General features: G+C 35.5%; 1 protein-coding gene across 1 annotated transcript in view; it reads right to left on the bottom strand.

Moving 5' to 3' along the window:
• LMBRD1 (LMBR1 domain containing 1) overlaps window positions 1-20,228 on the bottom strand; it is a 131,971-nt gene that overhangs the window by 87,687 nt on the left and 24,056 nt on the right. The window contains exons 4-6 of the mRNA XM_044917714.1: window positions 14,983-15,080; window positions 12,837-12,904; window positions 1,441-1,529 (exon numbers count right to left, since the gene is read on the bottom strand). Of these exons, the coding sequence (XP_044773649.1) occupies window positions 1,441-1,529; window positions 12,837-12,904; window positions 14,983-15,080 (255 nt within the window). The remainder of the gene's footprint in view (window positions 1-1,440; window positions 1,530-12,836; window positions 12,905-14,982; window positions 15,081-20,228) is intronic.

Raw genomic sequence — 20,228 nt, 5'->3', positions numbered from 1 at the left:
ACTCTCTAATAAATAAAATCTTTAAAAAAAAAAAAAACCCAAAAACTAGGAGAGATCTGGTATTTAGCTGATAGCAATTTTAAGGTCTATCACTTATAAAACACATCCCAATATCAGAAATATAAAAATGTGGGAAAATACGCACCCTACAATTGATAAAATGGAGTATTATATTAACATATTTGTCCAGTCAAAAAAGTTAATATTACTAATACCATTAAGCAAAATGTACTCTAGGATATGGTGTTTAAGATTTGAGATAAAAGAAATAATGTTAAGACTAAAGAGCATGAGATTACAGAAATTAGAATACTACAGTACCTATATAATTACTGATTCAAGTTATACCAATACTCAAAGACCAGCGTACAACTTAATGTTTAAGGCAGAAGAGTAGTTACTCAAGAGACCTGAAGGAGTTAACTACGAGAAAAGAAGCAATTTATTTCTCAGTAATGGGATCAGGTGCATAAATCCTGACAATTCAGTATTAATACATGCCAGGACTGCTATCCTAGTTCTTGCTAGTATCAGCAAGATATTAATGGACCAAAATTTACACAATGAAATCTTAAGTGGAAAGCAAGAAAATTAAGAAGTTGTACAGCAAGGACTCCAAGACTTAATTTAATCATCATTTAATATTATATCTGGATAAAGAAAAAGAAATGCTGATCAAGACTGTATAGTGCTTACTAAAAAGAATACAAAAGCAATAAACATTTTTCAAGTTTATAAAATAAATATTGTAGGTTTCTTTGAAAATAAAGTTATTACTAAGTTCAAATGCACATGAAATTCTGAGGAATAAGATACACATTCTTATTTGATATCAGTTTCTAATATCAACTGTACTTTTCAGTGATTGAGCATCTTTCTTAACCTAACCTCCTGAACCTGCCTAATTTTTTCCTTCTAAAAACCTAAGTCACACTGATAAAGTTGAGGGAAACTTCTGGAAAAGCAATTCCAAATGTTTTGGTGAGGTAAATTTATAATAAAATATTATTTCATTCATATGAAACCTCTGTAATTTATATTCCACATAAAAATTATTTAATGATGATCAAACAGCAATATGTAGTTTTCTCACTGGCTAAAAGTTAAAAATAAAAAACAATATATCAAGCACATTTCTTTAACATATTCTATATAATCCCAAGTGAATTAACAAACATCGAAATTATAAGACCTTCACTGCTAAAATATTTTGAAGATTATATTTTTGTTTCGACTTGGTAATTGTATGAAGAGACTTAACTACATAATAGTTAGAAGTGAGTCTAACAACACAAGGCTCCCAATTTTTCTAGCACACTTTTAACCACAAGTCAAAAGAACTGTGAGGTTAAATTCTTAACACTGTAGAGACTACTCAAAAAAGTCCCAAGAGTCATAAAATATGAAATATTATGAATATTTTTAAAAAAGAATACTTACGACTACTTCCAAGTTCTTCAAACAGGAACTTCACTTTTTCCCACTCTGTAGAATTTTTATTATTAGGAACATTCAGAGGAACAAAAGCACTACAAAAAAGAAAATAAATCTGGTTAATGGCTGTAAAGATAAAAATTTAAATAAAAGGAAATGGTCTAAAACTCAATTCCTTTTTTTTTTTTTTAAAGATTTTATTGATTTATTTAAGAGAGAGAACAAGAGAGCACAAGCAGGGGAAGTGGCAGAGGGAATGAGAGAAGCAGGCTCCCTCAATCCCAGGATCCTGGGATCATGACCTGAGCCGAAGGCAGATGCTTAACCAACTGAGCCACCCAGTCACCCCTCCAAAACTCAATTTCTAGTAATTTTTTATACAAAGATCAACTGCCCCCACCACACACACACACAAATTAACAAATCAAATCTGCACCATGTACAGAGGGATGTGGTAAGTTTCCTACCTGTGTGTTCACCATATTATAAATTTCTTTTAATAGTTTTATTACTGCATTCAATATAATTAGTTTCCTTTGCAGTCCTATGTATTTTATTTTTTGCATTTAAAATATTTTGAGAAGGAGCCATGGGCTAAAGATGATCAAAAAGGTCCATGGCACAAAAAAGGTTAAGAATTTCTATAATAAATCAGAAGAACAGAATAAAAATATATGTAATGATTTCAATATATTTATATACATAGAAAAGAACAGAAAGGAAACATATCAAAATGCACAGTAAATATCTTATTGTGAGACTAGGGATAATTTTTACTTTCTTCTTAGCATTTTTTTATGTCATTCAAGATTCTAACCAACACACTTTGTGAAAGTAGTTTCTATTTATTTTTCAATCCACAGCTGAAGGGGCATCATAAAAATAACAGTGACAGCTAGCTTCCCAGGACGTGCTCTAGAGGCTTAAACTGGGAGACAAGAGAAGACAGACGGACAGAAGGAAGGAAGGAAGAAAGAAAAAGAAAGAAAGAAAAAAGAACGAAAAGAAAGAAAAAGAAAGAAAGAAAGAAAGAAAGAAAGAAAGAAAGAAAGAACGAAAGAAAGAAAGAAAGAAAGAAAAGAAAGAAAGAAAAAACGAATGAACAAACAGGGAAATAATCAAGAAAAAGAAAGAAAGAAAAGAGGAGGAAAGGAAGAAAATAGATATTACTTTAATATCTAGTCAGAAACAAGATTAAGGTAAAGTGCTGGGTATCTCTGAAATTGTGTATGTGGAGAATCAAACAGAAATAAAAGAAATAACTCTAATACTACCTCCTTTCTAACCTAATTTTAATTGTAAACAAAGCACAAAGATCTATCCTCTTTTGTAAAGAGGAAATACTAAATGAGTTCAACAATATAGTAAGTATCTAATAATGCGTGCAAGTAAAACAAAGTAATCATTCTATTCTTTTTTTTAAACCTTTACTCCTTGGTACTACTGATACTTATTATTCTTACAAAAAGATGAATGGTCAGAGCATGTCAGGAGGTTATTTAAATTTCTAACTATTTGCACTGATGTGCATTTACTACACTCTTAATCTTGGAGACTTATTTCACACCACTTTCAGAAAGAAAAGTGATTACTCACACAGAGTTAGAGCAATAAATGCAAAAAGTTCATCGTTGCTCTGGTCACAAGATTAAAAAATAAAAGCAGTAAAGTGGAATCAAAAAATAAAAAAAACAACTCTTGCAAATTATACTTCTATAATGATATTAACTTATTTATCTGCATTTGAACAAAAGTATAAACCAAGCAAGTAAAAACTACCTATATAATATCCCTCAATTTTTTTTGGATGGAGTTTTTTTTCCCGATACATGTATTTTTTGAAAAGTTTATTTTGAATTTCTTAGTTGGGAATGACCAATTCTGTAAGTATGGGAAAAACTTCTATGTTGTATATAGTATCACCAAGAACTTTCTATGACAAAAAAAAATTTTTTTGTTTTGTTTTGTTTTTTTAAGGTCAAATGGCCCAAACTACTGTCAGAATGACTTCAGAAAAATACTTATTTTGAGGAGATCCAGCAGAGTAACATTTTAGCGCTTACTTTCAGGTAGGAACTACAGGGAGTAACAAAAGCACAAACCCCAAAGCAGGTTCTCCTCAATTAGGAGAATCCTGTCACCAGGATTGTATAATCTAAGAAACAGATGTGAAATATTTTCACATCAACTAAGAGAAACATGTGTAGGCTGAATTCAAGAGTTAAAACTAAATTCATCTATACATCCTGAACAATAATATTCAAAACATTTCACAACCAATTTGGCAAAGGCACAAAGTAGTCAACAGACACACTGGCCTTAATTCTGGAAGACCCTGCTGAACCAGGCTTTACCCTTTAAACAGGCCTAGGATGGGTAAGAAGACTCAGGAAGGCAGAGCAGCAGCTGACTAACATGCAAGCATTTCAACTTCTTAACAACCCGAAGGGGCAAACTAACGTTCACTGGCCAAATGTCAGCCTGTAGACAAAGATCTATAAAGAGAAAGGAATACCTCCCAACAGATGCAAAGGCAACTAAAACTAAAGTCAGATGTGTCTTGAATATAGATACATCAATTTTGATGAGGAGGCAGCATTTAATAAGTTTATCAGCCATTTACTAAATGATAATGATAGTAAAGTAACCAGGAGTAAGAGTATAATGAGATTTATGTGGTAGAAAGTACAGATATTTTCTTAATCTCAATCTCTCTCAAAATAAAAATGCATAAGGAGAACCTTAGCTTCCAAAAACACCCATACTAGATCAAGATAAGACCTGGAGCCTCAAAAGGTTATAAATTTCTCTTACAATCTTAAAAAACAGTAAAACTGAAAAACCGCTTAGTAAAAATACTTTATACCCAATCTGACTCACTGTATTAGTTTAATACAGATTATCTCTTACGGAAAAGACAAAGGAAAGGCTAACGAATTTCAGTAGATATGAAACTGAAATGATAAATTCAGTAGAATAGAAATAAGATTTTCACATCTTACACCCAATCACCAGTCATGTTTATCTTCCAAATAGCTTATCAGTTTCTTTTCCTCTCTGCTCTCTTTGTAACTACTCTAGTTCAGACCCTCATCTGTCACCTTAACTATTAAAATGATTACATGATTGGTCTTCCTATCTACCATTTATATTTCAATTCTCCAACCCAACTTCCAACTGCCCCTTTCAAACGCATCCTTCATGGTGCTGTAACTCTTAGATATATTACTTTCATGCATTCACACACACACAAATGTATACACAATCTTCACTGTCTTTCAATTGTTCAGCAGGATAAAACTCAAAATTTCTTAAATGTTGTTTATAAGACCCAGTCTACCTACCTGGCTAATCATAGCCTGTCCCTCACCTACACAAACATCTGAAACATCACATCATACTTTTTTTTTTTTTTTTTTGTACTGAGGAGGGTGAGAGTTAAAATTCACATTATATGTAGGGTGCCTGGGTGGCTCAGTCAGCTGAGCGTCTGACTCTTGATTTTGGCTCGGGTCATGATCTCAGGGTTGTGACATTAAGCCCTGTGTCCAGCTCAACACTTAGTGAGGAGCTTGCTTGGGATTCTCTCTCTCTCTCTCCCTCCTTTGGCCCCTCCCCTGCCCCTCTTGTGCATTCTCTCTCTCTCTCCAATAAAAAAAAAAAAATAGGGGCGCCTGGGTGGCTCGGTCGGTTAAGTATCTGCCTTTGGCTCAGGTCATAACTGCAGGGTCCTGGGATCGAGCCCCACGTTGGGCTCTCTGCTCAGCGGGGAGCCTCCCTCTCCCTCCCCCTCTGCCTGCTGCTCTGCCTACTTGTGCTCTCTCTCTCAAATAAAGAATCTGTTTCTTGGTTTCTCTCTCTCTCTCTCTTTTTAAAAAAAATTCACATTATATGTTTTATATCTTTCTTCAAATATTCCATGTTAACTGCAGCCTCTCAAGTTACCATAATGTTATGTACTCAACTCGTCCCTCTAAAATTCATATGTTGAAGTCCTAACCACCAGTGTGATGATATTTGGATACTGGGCTTTCCAGGAGGTAATTACGGTCAAATAAGGTCCTAAGGGTAAGGTTCTAATCCAATAGGATTGGTGTCCTTATAAGAAGAGGAAGAGACACTACACAGTTCTCTCTCCCTGCTAGCGGAGAGTAAAATAAAGCCCATGTGAGGAGACAGTGAAAAAGCAGCCATTTATAAGCCTAGTATCTTCAGCAGAAACCAAATTTACTGAAACCTTGATCATGGACTTGTAGCCTCCAGAACTCTAGAACTTGAGAAAATAAATGTTCACTGTTTAAGCTACCCAGTCTGTGCTATTTTGTTATGGCAGCCCAAGTAGATTGATACAGATTTTGGTACTGTTAAGTGGACTGCTACTGTAAAAAATACCTAAAAATGTGGCTGTCTCTTTGAAACTCAGTAATGAGCAGAGGCTGGAAGAGTTTTAAGATGCAACCAGAAAAAGCGTAGCCTGCCTTGAAAGTGAAAAGAAAGGAAGGAAGGAAGGCAGGCCCCAAATGGAGTCACTTGTGCTAAGCCCCACCAAGATTTAATACCTAACCTCAGAGCAATTTCAACCTCTCCCAGGAGTAGAATTTTAAACCAATCAGTCTGGAATTTCCTAGTAAGGTAATCTGCCTGATAAAAACCCCCTGCTTTGGGCCCCTGGGTGGCTCAGTCGTTAAGCGTCTGCCTTCGGCTCAGGTCAGGATCCCAGGGTCCTGGGATCAAGCCCCACATTGGGCTCCCTGCTCCACAGGAAGGCTGCTTCTCCCTCTCCCACTCCCCCTGCTTGTGTTCCCTCTCTCGCTCTGTCTCTGTCAAATAAATAAATAAAATCTTAAAAAAAAGGGCAGCTAGTTCAGTTCTCATCTTGAACAATCAGACAACTGCTTAAAAAAAAAAACAAAAAAAAAAACTCTGCTGTGCCCTCAGGGAAGGTGATCTTGCTTGAAACAATTCCCTCTTTGAACTTCCTTATCTCACCTCCTTCTACTTATAAAAATCTTCCATTTTGCATAACTCCTTAGAGCTCCTTTCTACTTGCTAGATGAGATGCTGCCCAATTCACAAACTGCTGAATAAAGCCAACTAGATCTTCAAATTTACTCGTTTGAATTTTGTATTTTAACAAAGAGACTACTGATAAAAATATGGATGTTAAAGGCAAGAGGGAGGACTCAAAAAGAAGAGTTATAGAGAAAGCCTTTGTTGTCTTACAGAAGACATATATCATCATGAATAGAATGTTGGTAGAAGTATGGACACTGAAGGTCATTCTGGTGAAATCTCAGCTAGAAATAAAGAACATGTTATTGAAAACTAAAAGAAGATAACTTGTAATACAGTGGTAAGGACTTTGGCTGAACTGTTTTTGTGTTTCTGTGGAAGGCAGAACTTTTAAGAGATGAAATTGGGTATTTAGCTGAGGAGGATTCTAAGCAAAGTGTTGAAGGAGCAGGATGGTTTCTCCTTACTGTTTACAGTAAAATGCGAGAGGAGAGAGGTAAGGTGAAGGAGCTACTCCATCTGTATTGTAAAAGAATGATGAAGCCTGTGTTAAGAGTGTGGCTGAACAACCACCTGATAAGGAGAGGAGTAAGGGTGGAAACCATGGGTTTAATCAACCATCTCAGCAGAAGCCAGGAATAGTGGTAGGATGATACTAACAGGGACACTGCCAATTTGAAATAAAGGGAACAGAGATGGGACAAAATAAGGTAGGCTATGAGATTTTTGGGATTCTACAGGGCAGGATGACAGAATTATTTAGCTGAGAACATGCTTTATCCTTCAAGAAAAAGTAACCAAAAGCAATTCAGTTATCATCAGGGCTGCCACTCCCACCACAGGCCCAGGGGGCAAGGCTGCTTCCTCCTTGCTTTCCTCAGTTGTGGCCACCAGGTAACTGCTACAAAGAGTCGAGGGAGCAGGACCTAGGCCCAGAACCAAGAGGGCAGGGCCACTACCCAGGGCCATGGTGGTGACCCTACCACCTACCCCTCAGTGGGCCTGGAAAGCAGAGCATCCAACCAAAGGTAATTATTCTTGAGTCTTAAGATCTAATATAATTTGCCTTGTTAGGTTTTGGACTTGCTTGGAACCCATAATCCCTTTTTTTCTTTTCAATATCTCCCTTTTAGAACAGAAATGTCTATCCTATTCCTGCCCTACTATTCTATTTTTGAGGCACATAACTTGTCTGGTTTCAATGGTTCACTGCTAAAGAAGAATTTTGACTCAGGATGCATCGTATTTCAGGTCTCACTGATACCTGATTTAGGTGGTATTTTGATAAGATTTTGGACTCAGCACTGATGCTCAATTAAGACTTTGGGGGCTGCTGGGATGGGATGAATGCATTTGTACATAGTAAGGTCATGAATTTTGGGGGGGCCAGAGAACAGAATGTTATGGACTGAATTTGTCCCCACAAAATTCTTATGTTGAAGGCCTAACCCCCAATGTGATGGCATCTGGATATAGAGCCTTTAGGAAGGTCATCAGTTAAATAAGGTGGGACCCTAGTCCGATGGGATTGAGTCACTTTAGGAAGAACAGACACCAGAGAGCACTCTTTCTCCCAGTGAGAGCACACAGGAAAGACAATGTAGGACACAATAAGAAGGCAGCAGCCAAGACGAGAGTTCTCACCAGAAACCAAACTTGCCAACATTCTGACCACAGACTTCTAACCTCTAGAACTGTGAGAAAATAAATGTCTGTTATTTACAGCACTCTAAAAAGATGAATACACTTCACATGCTATTTATCTTTTTTCTTTATTTAGTCTGATGACAAATTTCCACTCCTCAAATTTCAATTCAAATGTCATTCCTTATTAGGTCTTCCCTGATTCTTCAAGGCAAGGCTAGGAACTTGCTACTCCATCGTCAAAACCTAGTATTTATCTCTTATTAGAGCACTTAAATATTATAGCCCAAGTTATGTATTTATGTCTCTCCCCACTGTGACCCTTGAGGAAAGAGACAATAACCCTCCATCTTTATCCCCAAGACCTTGCACACTACATAATAAAGTGCTCCAAAGATGTTAGCTACATGAATTAATGAAATCTCAACCACATTTTTACCATAAAATTATCTACTGTTTTAAAAGAAAAACACACATCACTTAACAAAAACTAGGAGTAGGTTACCCTCAAGAAAATTTCAGGAAATTTAGTCAATCACTTAATCTAAATGTATACCTCATTCAAATATGGTAATGAGAAGAACCCTACCCTGGGTAACAAAAACATTATTAGTCTTTCATTCACAAATTTCAGCTTGTGAAATACAGGAGTCCACATACTCTCCCCTCTATCATGCCCTCAGCTAATGACCTCAAATATCAATAAGAAAATAGAGGCCAATCAGAGAAGAATTCTTTCATTTGCACACAAAATCTAAGAACCCACTTGCACATCTTTTCATTTTTATTGCTCTTATAACAACAGAGGAAATATCTTTCCACCTTAATCAAAGCCTCCCACCTGTATGGGTGCTTTCTATGCCATTCCTTCTCACCTATTATCCACCTGAGAGCCAACATAATCAATTCAATTACAAAAGGACCGCAATACTGAGACAGGCCTGAGGTGGCACAAGGAATAATATTTAGCAATCCTTCAGCTTATCTTTTACATTTTACAAAAGAAAAATCTCATTTTCTCATTGGAGCTAGATATTGCTATTGCAAGAGCAGTGACTAAACTCTGACTTCCCTAATGCCTGATTTGGTGGCTTACTCATCATCTCTTCCTGACTGCCTATAAAACTTACCATGAAATAAACTGAGATTCCAATACTCCCCCACAAAACTGGCTCCTCCTTCAGATTTGCCTATCTAAGTTGATGACAACTTCACCCTTTTCTGTGTAGCAAAGAATTTGGCTTTGCCCAAAAGAGGTGCGACTTTTGCCCACGGTTCTGGCAGGTACTCAATGTCTTTGTTTAGGGCAGGAGCTGACGACATCTTAAGTGGTGAGCCAGAAAGAGCAACCATGTGATTTTGGGTGACAACTTCGGGTCATATGTAGTCCACTGTCTGGAGGCTGAGATAACTATGTGAGCAATCAATCAATCTGACTTGCCTAAATAACAGTCTCAATAAAAACTCTGTGTTAAGGCTCATGTGAGTTTCCCTGGTTGGCAGTACTCCATGCATACAGTCATACATCAATGCCAGAAGAGTAACATATCTTGAGGACAATGGAAGGTTCATATTTGAAATCCTCCCAGACTCTATCTTATTTATGCATCTCTTCTTTTGGTTGATTTTAACCTGTATTCACTTATAATAAATGGTAACAATGAGTATAATTGCTTTCAGTGATTTCTGTGAATCCTTCCAGAGAATTATCAAACCTGAGAGTGGTTTTAGGAACCTCCCAAAGTTGCAGGTGGTGTCAAAAGTGAGAGAAGTGTTCCTAAGACTTTGCCGTTTGGCCAACTGCAGGTACATTCTCAATTCACCTTTCTCTCACACCCCACCTATGTATCCTATCAGAATATCCTGCTGGCTCTTTCTCCAAAAGGTAGGCAGAATCAAATCACTACTTCTACCATCATGCCTTGCCTCGGTTAGTACAACAGCTTCCTCACAGATCTCATAGTTCTACCCTTACCCCCATAAACTCAAATCTTAAAACACCATCCAGGAACCCTGTTAAAATGTCAGATTATGTCGCTTAATGACAAAAGTCCCTGATAGCTTCCCATCTCTCTCACAATAAATGTCAAAGTCCTAACAATGGCCTATGATATCCTACTAAATCTGGCAGCACTAGTTACCTCTGGCCATATCTTCAGCTACTCCAGCCTTCATTCGCTCTACTCCAGCCACACTAGTTTCCTGGCCTTGTCTTAAATATGCCAGATAATTTCTTGCCTCAGGGTTTTCCATCTGTTGTTTCCTCAGACTGGAATGCTCTTCCCCCGACATATATTCATGGCTCCCTCACTTCCTTCAAATACCTTCTCAAATACCACCTTCTCATCAGTGTCTTCCCTAACATTTCACAACCTCAACACAACCCGTTTTTTGTTTATTTTCTTTCTCTGCCTCCGCTCTAAACCTCTCTTGAATGCATGCTCCCTGAAGAGAAGGAGTTGTCTTTTCTGGTAACTGCTGTTTCACCAGCACCTTGTATGGTATCTGGAACATACCTAGTACATAATAATATTTGGAAAATAAGTGAATGTTATACTGTTCAAAATGGCTGGTCAAACTGTTGCTTCTTGTTACTAGTGTATTTGCAAGGAAACATTTGCTTAACTTTTAGTATACTGCTTCTAAATAAATAAATGTCATCTAAAGAATCTGTTAAAACTTTATCAGAATTGTGCAAAATGTAACTCTAAATGAGGACTGAAGATAATACTCCATAAAAAGAACAAATAAATTTACAAATATATCCCCAGACACCTTTTGTCTAGGACAGATACTCTGGCTGCTATAAAGATTTGTAGTTTTACTGATGGTTCTCAGCCACATTCTAAATCAGGAGATTACAAACTACTGTTTGTAAATAAAGATTTATTAGAACTCAGCCATGTCCTTCTGTTTGCATCTTGTCCATGACTACTAGAAAGGTACAAGAGAGTTGAGGAGTTGCCACAAAGACCATCTGGACCTCTAACTTAAAATATTAACTACCCTTTAAGAAAAGCTTACTGACCTCTCTTCTAGATAATTTAGGTTTCTAAATGAGAGAGCTTCACATTAACAAAAGCAAATTCACATAACTGTCTTTTTTAAAAAGCCAAAAGAGAATTAAAAATATATTCAATAGCGGGGCGCCTGGGTGGCTCAGTTGGTTGGGCGACTGCCTTCGGCTCAGCTCATGATCCCAGGGTCCTGGGATCAAGCCCCGCATCGGGCTCCCTTGGAGCTGCTTCTCCCTCTGACCCTCTCCCCTCTCATGCTGTTTCTCTCTCTCTCTCGCTCTCTGATAAATAAATAAATAAAATCTTTAAAAATATATATATATATTCAATAGCTAAATAGAAAAAGTACTAAAAAAAATTGTCCTTTCAATAAGTACTCTTTTTTCATGACACATCAAGGCAGACAAAGGGTACTGGGAATATGCCTTGATTATAAAGCATTTGTATTCCAAGAAGTCCTAGAACCACAAAAGGTTACTGACCAATTTTATTCTACCACAAATTGTATTCAATAAATGTCATTTTTTTTATTTACTGAAATTTCTTTTTTTTTTCTTTTTTTAATTATTTAAGACCTTTATTAACGGGTGCTTGCCATTTGTTGATTTTTTTGAAAAAATCAAGTTGTAAACTTTTTATTACAAATTAAAAATGAGGTTCTTAAAAATCTCAACTTGACCAGATGTGAAACAATTTAAAAACCTTTAAAGGTGTATTGAGAAAAACCAGGTTTTTGTTTTTTTTTTTTAAAAAAACACGTTTGTCATTACCAAAAAGAGACGTCTTTAGGTAAAAATAATAAAAACCCCATGCTGCATAGATAATGCAGATAGTTCTATTTATCTGGTTAGTGGGCAAAAAGCAAGCACTTAAGGTCTTCAGTTCCAATCTTTTGTTCATTTCTTATTGCTGGAATTTCATCTTCATTTCTTCGTGTTGGATGACTAAACCGGATGATGGTAGAGATGGTAAGCTATTTACTGAAATTTCTGAGACCAAATTATAAAAAGGACCTTTTAAAAGCTTATTAGCACCTCACATACTTCCTAAACTAAAAAAACAAAAGAAAAAACAAAAATCAAAACCTATTTTAACAAGGAGAAATGTCTCAAGGACAAATGTTTTCCAGAGAGAAAATGTTAAATGTATAAAAAAATATGCAAAACTTTATTGATATTAATATAAAACCTTAAGGAAGAAGATTTAAGAAAGGAACTCACTGACAAAGATTAATTCAAAAATTTAAAGACTGATGCACCAAATCTGAAAAGACGCACAGAAAGGTTTCATCAAAGAGCTGTTGATAAAAATGGAAAAACTGCAAACATCATAAATGTCCAAGTAATCATCACTAGAAGATTAAACTGTTGTATGCTAAAAGGAAAATGCAATACAGTCAAAATTGATGAAACTACATTTACTATTTCTAAAGAAATGCCAATAGTATGTCAGCAAGTAGATTATCAAGAATTCATAAAATAAAATCACATTTGTGTAAAATTATAACATGGAGGGTATATGTATGGGGGGAGAGCACTCTCCATGTATCTGAGCACATAAAATGTCTAGGTAGAACAACATATATGAAAAAGTTAACTGTGGCTATTGCTTGGTGGCAATATAAAAGGTGGTTTATTCTTTTTCTTACATTTTTTTCCTAGATTTTTCTAAATGAGCCTTTATTATTATGTTATTTCCATTTTCAAGGGGAAAAAAATCAAGACTTACCCAACTAAAAGAAGAAGTGCACAAATTACAGCAAATCCCAAAGTATACTTGAACGCCGTTTTAATTTGCTGGAAGTCAAGGGAAAAAAGTATACCATTTACTAAGACCTTTAAAATATAAAATAGTCTTAAAAAATAAAATACAAAATATTCTTGCTACAGTGTAACAGTACTTTCACATCAAATGTACATTTATGTGTAAATTTGTGTAAAATTTCCTTGTTGAAAAATAATCTTAAAATTTAAGGAAAAACAATGTAATGCCACATCATAAGTTTTCTTTGCAAACCGTACTAGACTTTAAAAGTCTTTTCAATGATTAGCCCTTACGGAAATCAGTACTCAAAAGCATAACCAATTCTTCAGTGGGCGTAATCATTAGTAAAATTATCAGAATATTTACTAATATATTCCCCTAAACAGGAAGCAATCAGAATCTATTACACCCCTCCCCCAATTCATTAAAATGGGTTATAATAAGTACAATAAATACTCAATATGCATGCATGTGTGTATATATGTACATATTTTATATATAATGTATATTATATTTATATAAAATAAAAAATATAGAGAGAGAACATATAAATATATAAAACATTTATCATTATCCTTGTCCAAAGACAAACGTAAAGCTGAATATTCTAAATATGGAAAGAAAAGTTAACCTCAAAAAAAAAGGTTAAATCAGTAAAACAACAAAACAAACCTATATTTGTCTCTCAGATTAATGAAGTCTCTAAAAGTCACCTTTTAAAATTTAAATTCATGCTTCATATGACAAATTCTTCACAAAGGAGTTAAGACAATCTTTAGGAAAAAACCTAAAATAAAGGTTGAGGAGGATTTTAAGATCCACCAAAGAGTTGGGAAAGATGAACTTAGAAGAAGTGAAAAGAGAAAGCATGTATCTCATTCCATTTTTAACATTAAATTCCTAGCCACCCACTTTACCTTACATATGTTGGGTTTACAAATACAGAGTTACATAAGTATCTGCAAATAATTAATTTTGACTTTCTTTATAAATATTTAAACATCTTATTTTTTTCTCTAATAAACTGTACTGATTACCACTTGGAATCACTTAAAATATTGTTATGTACTTGCTCCTTATCTTAATGCAAATACTTTAAGGTTTTAATAAACATGATTAAGAATAATGCTGGCTTTTAAGTGAAAGCTATATATATATATATGTATATTTGTATTTAAATACAAAACATAAAAAAGGTATAAAACAAATTCCTGTAACTCAATAAAAAGACATTCCTTTTATGCTCCTTTTCCCCCTTAAATTAGAAAAAATGTTCAATTTTAGCAAATACCTTTCAACATACAGTTTCTTCTTTGACCTATTAAATGACTATATGTTAACAGATGTGCCGATTCTAAACTGCCCATGCAGTCTAGAGATAGGCCCAACTCAGTTATACTATATTAATATATTTTTAAGATACCTCTGAATTCAATTTGCTAATATTTCAGTTAAGATTTGTATACCAATACTTAAGTGATGTTGGTCTGAAGTTTTGGACATGCATGTATGTTATATTTATCAGATTTTTATATCAGTGTTATCCTGGATTAGTAAAAATAGTCTGCAAGTGTTCCTTCTTTATGCCCTACAATAGGGGTCAGCAGACTGTCCTGTGGGCCACATGTAGCCCACCTCCTATTTTACTGGATCACATCAAGCTCATTAAGTATTATCTCTGGCTACTTTCACAGTACAACAGCAGAGGTGAGTAGCTGAGACAGAAACTATATGGCCCACAAAGCCTAAAATGTTTACTACCTGGACTTTTGGAGAAAAAGTCTGCCAATCCCTGCTCTAGAATTGCTGTCTAAACAATAGTCACAAGTCACATGTGCCTACTGAGCTCTTGAAATATGGCTAGTTCAAATTGATTCTTTGAAGTGATAATACTTGGAACATATTACATTAAATGCAGTGTATCATTAAAAATAATTTCAACTGCTCGTTTTTACTTATTTTAATAAGTAGAAAGAAAATTTAAAATTTCACATCTGGTTCACATTGTATTTCTATTAGACAACGCTGCTCTAGAATAAATTCAAAGTCCTGTCATTCTTTGAGAAAGGAAATAATCTTTCCTCCTCCCCCCTAAAATAAACATACTTACAGTACATTTACTAGTATCATCATCATCCTTTTCTTCATAGTAGAAGTAGACAAAAGGGATCCAGAAAAACACACAGAATAATATAACAGAATATAAGGCTGTGGAAAGAAATAATAAGCTGAGTTCTACTGAATACATATAAACTTAATAACTGTTATATGTATACTTACGTGTGTGTATATTAACATACAAATTAACTTACCAAATTCACATTTACATACCAAATTCACTCCCCCATCTGATCCCTATACACATAACTCTATGTTTATATGTAATATCCCAATCAGCCTTTTCTGATCCCTGCCCCAAGAAATCAACAGCACTATTAGATAGATCATAAATCAAGTTAACCATGGGGCAATTTTCAGCAATAATGATAACAATTATGCCTATAGGGGTGCCTGGGTGGCTCAGATGGTTAAGCATCTGCCTTCGGCTGGGTCATGATCCCAGGGTCCTGGGATCGAGCCCCGTGTTGGGCTCCCTGCTCAGCGAGGAGACTGCTTCTCCCCCTCCCTCTGCTTCTCCCCCTGCTCGCGTTCTCTCTTTCTCTCTATCTCTGTCTTTCGAATGAATAAAAAAATAAAAATAATAAAAATAAAACAATTATGCCTATAACAAGTGTAGCTGCTAATACCTGAGCTCTTACTACATACTCAACACAATGCAGGAACTTCCTATGAACCAACTCATTTAAATGAACATTAACTTTTGGGGCGACTGTCTGGCTCAGTTAGTTGAGTGACTGACTGGACTTAGCTCAAGTCATGATCTCGGGGTTGTGGGGTCGAGCCCCATGAGGGACTCCACACCCAGTACGGAGTCTGCTTGTCTCCCTTCTCCCTCTGCTCTTCCCCCTGTTCATGCACGCACACTCGCTCGCTCTGACTCTCTCTCCAAAAGAAATAAAATCGTTAAAAAATAAATGAGCGTTAACTTTTGTATTCCTTCCAACTTAAAATCAAGTGAAGTTGACACATTTTCCAGTCACTCAAGTTAAAGAAATAGTTATATATACAATACTATCCTTTTGGTACAAATAATTTCCCCAATCTAAGTTTAAAATATGTAGTGTTATAAAACTGATCTTATACAAATCAAGACCAAGAAAAGGTAAGAATGGTAAAAGAGTAAAATCAGATTCAAAGTTAACTGATACGAATTACTATTTATATGCTTTAAAATAATATTAGAGATACTTTGACCCAGTAGTCAAAATATTTTTTAATTCAATGTATTACTTAAAATTTGAACAGCCAAAGTATATTTAACAATAAAAAAAGAAAACAGAATAAACAACTTTTTGAGGCTTCACAAACCTAAAAAAAGTGCTTTTAAAATCATCTGTGAAGGGGCACCTAGGTGGCTCAGTCAGTTAAGCAACCGACTCTTGATTTCCGCTCAGGTCATAACCTCAGGGTCCTGAGATGGGAGCCCCACCTAGGGTGTGAAGCCTGCTTAAGTTTCTCTCTCTCCCTCTACCCCTCTCATCCCCCACCCCAGTGCACGTGCTTTCTCCCTCTCTCAAAAAAAATAAATTAAAAAAATTTTTTAAATAAAAAAATAAGGGACGCCTGTGTGGCTCAGTCAGTTAAGTGTCTGCCTTCAGCTCAGGTCATGATCTCAAGGTCCTGGGATTAAGCCCCACATTGGGCTCACTGCTTAGAGGAGAGTCTGCTTCTCCCTCTCCCTCTGTTCCTCACCCTGCTTGTGCTCCCTCTCTCTCTCTCTCTCAAATAAATAAAATCTTTAAAAAATAAATTAATTAATAATAATAAAATAAAAATCTGTGAATTTACATTTATTTGCATGTGCCTAAGTTCATGGAAAGAGTGATCATGTAATTATATAAAACAATCACAGGATAATAGTTATTATACTCCTTTGTAAAAAAAAAAAAGCATTTGTTAGTAATGTATAACTTCAAATACTTACTCTGTTAGAAGGAATGATTATATAAGTTACAGAATTTTTAAACATGATCTTAATACTTGCTAGTACTATCTCATTTATCTGGAGGCCACTTATGAAACAGTCCCCATTAAATGCAGCATAGCTACAACTCAGCAAACAAAGCCCTAAATAACCAATAGAAAGGTAAAAGGTAATTTTTATTGACCAATCATAAAATAATTGTCAGCAAACTGAATTCTTGCACTACACATATTTAGTGAAATGCATGTAGTCTTTTAATATTATGAGAAACTAATAATGACAGTAAATCTTCAAAGGTAATGAATATTGGTGTTCCTATACAAAACACAGAGTACAGTTAACCCCTGAAGTTGGCTAAGGCACCAAGTCCCTGCAGAGGTAAAAATCTACATATAATTTTAGACTCCCCTAAACCTTAACTAACAGCCTACTGTTGACTGGAAGCCTTACCGATAACATGCAAAAACAGTCAATTAACACGTATTTTGTAGGTTACATGTATCATATACCATATTCTTAAAGTCAGCAAGAGAAAAGAAATGTTAAGAAAATCATAAGGAAGAGAAAATACATTTACAGTATTACAGTATTATACTGAATTTATTAGAAAAAATCCACATTAAGTGGACACAACACAGTTCAAATTTGTGTTGTTCAAGGGCCAGCAATAGTTAGTATTAATATTTCTATTATAAGTCTAACAGCCAATGGAAATAAACATATATTCAAAAATGTAACCAAAATAAGTTTTTAAAAATTAAAAGTAAAAGGGACAGGACTATAAATCACTCTAAATACCATTCTAATATTATGATTAAAATGATCAAATAATTTGTATAGAACAGGAGAAACCCTAAACTAGCATAACAGAGTTTAATGAGCTGATAGCCATATCCCAGAAATTTTGATCCAGTAATGTTTGGCTTCACTCTCAGCATGGTGCTTATGTCTACTACTTGATAGCCTAGGCCTTCATCTGGCCAAAGAGCCTATGGCTATTTCATAAACATTCCTGGTATTCGGGAACTTGTGTCATCAATGATCTTGTAAGTTTCATAGTTAATATCATAGTCAATTAGCAGAACAAGTAAAAAATTAATTCCTATAATTCAAAAAATACAAATAATCCATTTTTTAAAGTGGACAAAAGACAGATACTTCATCATAGAAGATATTAGCCAAAGATACAAAATGGCCAAAAGCACATTTTAAAAGGTGCTCATCATCATTAGTCATGAAGATGTAAACTAAACCCACAATGAGATACACATATCCAAAAGAATGGCCAAAATTAAACTGGCAATACCAAGTGTTATCAAGAATGTAGAACAACTGATAGTCCCATACTTTGCTAGAGGCAGTGTAAAGTGGCACAACACTATAGAAAACTGTTTAGTAGTTTCTTACCAAGTTAAATATACAACTACCACATGATCCAACAATTCTATTCCTCTGACAATGAAGAGCAGCAACATATGCAAAGGGTTTCTGCCCAGAGAAGCCTGCCTGAGTTAGAGTCCAGGGCTTTTACTGGGGACTTGTAAAATACGGACATTTGCCTGAGTGACCAGCTATGATACCAAAACTACAGACCCAAAGCAGGAAAGCAAGTATTGACTGAAAATCATACATTTTGCACAACTGAACAAGCTGGTACTGCAAGGTTCCATACTCAGCTATACAAAACCACCTTATCAATTAGTAACACAGAGTACATCCAAGGGCTAGGTTCACAGGAGTTAGTCAAGGGTCAGCCACACAACCTGAAAGTATATGGTAAGTGACAAGCTCAGGTGTCTTGCATTAACTCTTTATTTTCTTTTCTTTTTAAAGTAGGCTCCACGCCCACTGTGGAGCCTAACGCAGGACTTGAACTCACAACCTCCTGAGATCAAGACCTGAACTGAGATCAAGAGTCCGATGCATGGGGCAGCTGGGTGGCTCAGTCCATTAAGCATCTGCCTTCGGCTCAGGTCATGATCTCAGGGTCCTGGGATCGAGCCCTGCATCCGGCTCTGTGCTCAGCGGGGAGTCTGCTTCTCCCTTTCCCTCTGCTCCTCTCCCACTCATGCTCTCTTTCTCTCTTCTCTCAAATAAATAAATAAAATCTATAAAAAAAAAGTCAGATGCTTAACCAACTAAAAAACCCAGGCGCTCCCTGCATTAACTCTTTCATAACAAAAATGTTCTTAGCAACATTATTCACAGTAGTCAAAAACTGGAAATGATCCAAACGTCCATCAACAGGTGAAAAGATAAGCAAACTAAATGGTCTTTTATTTATACGAATGACTAGTATACAGCAATAAAAAAGAACAAACCATGGTTACATGAGATGGGGATGAATCGCACAGACCTTATGCTAAATAAAATATGCCCAAACATAGGAGTACATTTTCTACAATTGGACTTCAGGAAGTTCTAGAACTGGCAAAACTAATTTATTACAACACAAGTCAAAAAAAGTGGTTGGGACAGCTACTGACTGTAAAGAGACATGAAGATGTATGGCAACCAAAACTCTCATTATGTTGCTGATAGAAATAACCAGAAAAAGGCAGTTTCTAGCAATCAACACCTGGGGGAAGAAAATGGGGAACACACACAATTCTGAAAAGACTCTATAATATCCCCTCAGCAGTCTGTGACTCAAAATAGGTGTAGAACAACTGCTCTAAATCTTTGTTTTGCCAACACCACACTCTAAATAAACTATCCTCCAGAAATCTGACTGCTCTTTTTTCATAAAGATCTCTCCCGTATCTTTATGCGTCTTCTCCCTGCTTCTCCCTCTCTCTCTCTCTGCCTGCCGCTCCCCCTGCTTGTGCTTTCTTTCTCTCTCTCTCAAATAAATTTTAAAAATCTTTTAAAAAAATGAACAAAGATCTTTTCCTTTAGCCCATAAATGTTAATCTATAAAGAAACATAAGTTAATTAATTAACATTTTTGTGTTTTGGATCAGTTCTAATGTCCAGTTGGGTTTATATATCTATAAATGAAAAAAAAAAGTTGCTGTTACCACTATCATGAAACTGAGAAATTGCTTCTTTTACAGCTCTACTTCATACTGATAGCTATTTTCAAAGGAAAATTATTCTTAACCCAAACAGTGATGACACTCTCATATCCTGACATCTTTATAGTATGCTTTTACTTGTAAATGTTTTTGTTAAAAGACTGCTACTAGCAAGTGAAAGATAAACAGACTATTTGGTTTAATAGTCCCACTAACATCAAAGAAAACGTATTAAGAACAAATTTTAAAACCTCATGTCCACAAAAATTGGCAAAAATTAGACTCATAAAACAA

Source organism: Neomonachus schauinslandi, chromosome 8 (assembly GCF_002201575.2).
Source record: "Neomonachus schauinslandi chromosome 8, ASM220157v2, whole genome shotgun sequence".
Classification (NCBI taxonomy): Eukaryota; Metazoa; Chordata; class Mammalia; order Carnivora; family Phocidae; genus Neomonachus; species Neomonachus schauinslandi.
This window is presented reverse-complemented; position numbering and strand designations above follow the sequence as displayed.